At 49.9% G+C, this 5,000-nt stretch overlaps 2 protein-coding genes across 2 annotated transcripts in view; one reads left to right on the top strand and one right to left on the bottom strand.

The window, feature by feature from the left end:
* Positions 1–5,000, top strand: part of LOC129410365 (zinc finger protein 84-like) — a 25,790-nt gene that overhangs the window by 11,364 nt on the left and 9,426 nt on the right. The window lies entirely within an intron of this gene.
* Positions 1–5,000, bottom strand: part of LOC110174756 (zinc finger protein 420-like) — a 10,275-nt gene that overhangs the window by 348 nt on the left and 4,927 nt on the right. The window contains exons 2-6 of the mRNA XM_055158535.1: positions 4,139–5,000; positions 1,670–1,987; positions 1,239–1,312; positions 327–1,150; positions 1–250 (exon numbers count right to left, since the gene is read on the bottom strand). The exon at positions 1–250 is cut by the window's left edge and continues 348 nt beyond it; the exon at positions 4,139–5,000 is cut by the window's right edge and continues 749 nt beyond it. Of these exons, the coding sequence (XP_055014510.1) occupies positions 330–1,150; positions 1,239–1,312; positions 1,670–1,987; positions 4,139–5,000 (2,075 nt within the window). The 3' untranslated portion in view covers positions 1–250; positions 327–329. The remainder of the gene's footprint in view (positions 251–326; positions 1,151–1,238; positions 1,313–1,669; positions 1,988–4,138) is intronic.

The raw sequence follows: 5,000 nt of genomic DNA, 5'->3' as shown, positions 1-5,000 counted from the left end.
TCCCCCCGGGCGTCGCTGGTCCCGCTTCCTCCAGGTGCACCGCAAGTCGAAAGACTGGAGGTGAAGGAGGCACGACGACGCTCCGGACGCTTTACAGCTCCTCCCACCCGGACCTCGCCGCTTCCCGGGGCCGTAGGATCAGTGCTCGCTGTCGACCGGAGCGAACTGTCCTCCCCGACTGCACCGCGCCGCCACGGCGAGGACCTGCGCCGAGGACCTGCGCCGACGCCGACACCGACGCTGCGCCAAACTGAAAAAAGAAATAAGTTTTGTTACCAAATATTCAGTAGAAACTCGTTACACCAACACTGTCAGTCAGGGTGCACCTGTCAGTCAGGATGTGCCTGTCGGGAGTGCACCATGAGCTCCCCGCGCTCGTAGAACACCCGCCCGCAGACTGAACAGCTGAAGGTCCTCTCTCGGCGGTGGGTCTTCTCGTGCGCTCTCAGGTGGCTCCTCTGGATGAAGCCCTTGTGGCACTCGGAGCACCTGAAAGGTCGGTCCCCGGTGTGGATCCTCAGGTGCGGCGTGAGCAGCGCCTTCGTGGTGAAGCCACGGTTACAGAAGGAGCAGCTGTAGGGTCTCTCGCCTGTGTGGTTCCTCAGGTGGGTCTTCAGGTGGTTCTGCCGGATGAAGGTTTTCTCGCAGAAGGAGCATTTGTGTGGCCGCTCGCCCGTGTGGATGATCATGTGACCCTGCAGGTGATCTTTACGCAGGAACCTCTTCCCGCACTCGGGGCATCTGTGCGGTTTGACCACCAGCTCCCTCTGCTCCTCCCTCTGCTCCTCGCTGTCTGAACAGCTGTATGGTCTGTGGTCGGAGCTGCAGGCTGCCTCTGCTCCTGTCGTCCTGGGCTCTCCGTCGGGTTCCTCTCTGGTCTCCTCAGATGATCCGTGATGAAGCTCAGGGGACTCGTCTTCGTCGTCTTCGGTTTTCACGGTGACGGGGGCAAAGGGGACACTCTGCAGCTGTTCGTCTGGCTCCTCTTTCACGTGGAGCTCCTCTTCGCTCCGAGACGCGATCTGAACACCTGCAGGAGACGTGATCTGAACATCTGCAGGAGACGTGATCTGAACACCTGCAGGAGACGTGATCTGAACACCTGCAGGAGACGCGATCTGAACATCTGCAGGAGACGCGATCTGAACACCTGCAGGAGACACAACAAACCCCCGTCATGTTCAGAGTCTTCAGATCTGTAGCTACAACTTTTACTCTTTTAAAAATGTTTTATTCACCAAAAACAACAGAGTCACAGCTGCTCTGCGCTGAGGGAACATCTGAACATCTGAACATCTGAACATCTGAACATCTGAACACGGGAGAAGGAGGAAAACCTGATAAACCCGTGAACAGAATCACATGTTCCTGGTTCTGGTTCGGTCGTGTGACGGACAAACCCACCACAAAACTGTGGTGCTCCGTTTGCTTGAGTTTGTGCAGCTCAGGTTTCGCTCAGGAGCAAAAACACAAAACGCAGCAAAGAAAAAAAGTGACTAAATGAGTTTTAGATTTGATGTTCAGATCCTCAGATTCTGCAAAGTCCAAACTCCACAAAACACAAACCATAAAACACAAAACACAAACCCTCTGAAATGGTTTTCACTTCACAGCTGTGAAACACCTGTCTCACCTGTCTCACCTGTCTCACCTGTCTCACCTGTCTCACCTGTCTGTCGTGTGTCTCTGGGCTCGGGGTTCTTCTTCTCGCTGTTGTTTCTCGGGGTTTAGGCTCCTGAGGCGATACGGCTCCGGCTCCTCCTCGGCTCGTGTCCTCGCGGCTCGGTCTCGAGTTCCTCGTGGCTCCTGCAGCTTCACGCGGCTCAGTTCGTGCTCGTACCCCGCTACGGTCCTCTCCAGGAGCGCGCAGATCTCCTCCGCGGCCGCGCACAGCCGCGCGCGCACCAGCGCGCTCACGCTCTGCGCGCGAGACACTGTGGACACTTTGGACACGTGGGACACGTGGGACATGTGGGACATGTTTGAGCTTTGGGGAAACTCGGCTAAAAGCTAAAAGCGACCGCTGCCGCTGACAAAACTGCGCATGCGCGTTCAGTACGAACACACACGCCCCCTGGAGACCACAAAGAGACACTGCACCACCGAGACCAGGACTAGACCAGGACCAGGACTAAACCAAGACCAGGACCAGACCATGTGACATGAAGAATCAGCACAAACTCATTTGACCTTTATATTTTTTATATTTTTATATTTATTTATATTTTTGTTTCCTGTTTTATTTTATTTTGTTTGTTTTTTTACATTTCACCGACTTAGTTTTTGACTGAAATAAATTAAACATAAAATAAAAACAAATAAAAGGAACAAAGTGACGGAAACACACACACACACAGACACACACACAAACACACAGACACACACACACACACACAAACACACAGACACAAACACAACACACAGACAAACACACACAGACACACACACACACACACACACACACACACAGACACACACACACAGACACACACACACACACACAGACACACACACAGACACACAGACAAACACACACACACACACACAGACACACACACACACACACACACACACACACACACAGACACACAGACACACACACACACACACAGACACACACACACACACACACACACAGACAACACACACACACACACACACACACACAGACACACACACACACACACAGACACACACACACACACAGACACACACACACACACACAGACAAACACACACACACACAGACACACACACACACACACACACACAGAACACACACACAGACACAACACACAGACACACACACAGACACACACACAGACACACACACAGACACACACACACACACACAGACACACACACACACACACACACACACACACACACACAGACACACACACACACACACACACACACACAGACACACACACACAGACACACACACAGACACAAACACACACACACACACACACACACACACAGACAAACACACACACAGACACACACACACACACACACACAACACAGACACACACACACACACAGACACACACACACACAGACACTCGTCTCTCGTCTTTTCTGTGACGTCCAGAATCCAAACGGAGCCGTGAGTCGACTGAAGAACCTGAGTTGAGTCTGAACTTGAGTTGTTTTTTACGAAGCACAAATCAGAAGCAAAAAGATTCAGAATCCGTCGTTTTCTAGTTTAGGTTTTTACAAACTGCTAAAACTAAGAAACTCAAACCTACAAGAACTGCATCAGTCGTTTGTGTTTCGTTTGTGTTTTGTTTGTTGTAAAGTTTGGTGAGAAACGACCTGTGGAAAAGTCTGTTTTTCTACAAAATCTGAGTCCAAAGCGACAAACTAAAGACACCGACACAGACTCGGCTCGTTTCTCTTCAACAGTTTTGTGTCGTTTTGTTAAAGTCGCTGTCATCAGATGATCCACAGAAATAATCATGGAACATTTTAAAAACAAATGAAAACAGTCAAACAAACAGCAGCACGAAACAAAAACACGTTTGGTTTAATTTTCTGCAGTTTAAAACTGAAAATCTGAAGAACCAGAATCGCACAAACTGAACTGAACCCAAACACAAAACACAAACGAAACAAACAAACACAAATGAACACAAACGACTGATGCAGTTCTTGTAGGTTTGAGTTTCTTTGTTTTTGCAGTTTGTAAAAACCTAAACTAGAAAACGACGGATTCTGAATCTTTTTGCTTCTGATTTGTGCTTCGTAAAAAAAACTGCTCAAGTTCAGACTGAGCTCGTGTTTCTTCAGAGTTTCAGACAATTATTTATGTTTCGATTTGTTTTTTATTGTGACTTGAATCTTTTTCTTTTTCTGTAAAACACTTTGAACGACTCCGTGTGCGGTTTGTGTTTCTGTACAAATCGACTCGTCTTGTGCACAAAGTTAAAAATGACACAAATCTGATGGTAAAAAACATTTCAGGAAGTAAAGTGTAAATATTTAATAAGACAGAATGAAGAACTCAGAAGTTCCTTTGTCGAGCAGCTCTGAAGGGGGAGTCGAGCAGCAGGTCGTCGTCTCCTGAACTTCCCAGAGCCGTTTTTAAAATTACAGACGTTTAAAGTCACTCTGATTGTCCTCACGAGTTCACTCTGGATCCTCCCTGGACTGAACAGCTGCGGGGTCTGGCTCCTCCTCGGCCTGAATAGCTGCAGGGTCTGGCGCGTGAGTTCTCAGGTGGACACTGAGGTTGTGTTTCTGTATAAATCCTTTGTGACAGAAGTGACAGCTGTAAGGTTTCTCTCCGGTGTGCGTCTTCATGTGCCGCTCCAGGTTGGACCTCTGCCCGAAGGTTTTGTCACAGTACGGACAGCTGAAAGGTCTCTCTCCCGCGTGAGTGATTTTTATGTGTCGGAGAAGATTCACCTTTTCGCTGAAGTCTTTCTCACAGACCGAACACCTGAAGGGTTTCTCTCCTTTGTCACTGAACATGTCTTTGAGCAGCTGGTCCGGGGTCACGTCCTCCGAGTGCGTTTTCATGTGGCGCTTCATGTTCTCATTGCTTTTAAACGCTTTGGCGCAAACCGTACAGCTGAAAGGTTTCTCCCCCGAGTGGCTCCTCATGTGCGCCCTCAGACCTTTGGGCAGCGTGAAGCCTTTCTCGCACACTGAACACCTGAAGGTTTTGTCTTTGGAGTGGGTTCTCGTGTGCTCCTCCAGGCAGAACTTGCGGGTGAAGGTTTTGTGGCAGATGGAACAGCTGAAAGGTTTCTCTCCGGTGTGGATGCGCAGGTGGGTTTGCAGCTGGTGGATGCGTCGGAACTCGCGGTCGCAGATGGGGCATTTGAAGGGCTTCTCTCCGGAGTGGATCAGCGCGTGGTTCTGCAGATGGTCTGTGCGCAGGAAGAGTTTTCCGCACTCGGGACACTTGTGCTTCTTGATGTTCCCGTTGGCGGGCGGGGAGATGGTTTTGAGGAGCAAGGACTGGTCGAGCTCGCCCTCCTCCACGTGAG

Source organism: Boleophthalmus pectinirostris, unplaced genomic scaffold (genome assembly GCF_026225935.1).
Source record: "Boleophthalmus pectinirostris isolate CB_2022bp ecotype Guang Dong unplaced genomic scaffold, ASM2622593v1 HiC_scaffold_22, whole genome shotgun sequence".
Taxonomy (NCBI): domain Eukaryota; kingdom Metazoa; phylum Chordata; class Actinopteri; order Gobiiformes; family Gobiidae; genus Boleophthalmus; species Boleophthalmus pectinirostris.
Note: the sequence above shows the minus strand (reverse complement) of the source record. Positions and strands in the feature narration are given on the sequence as shown.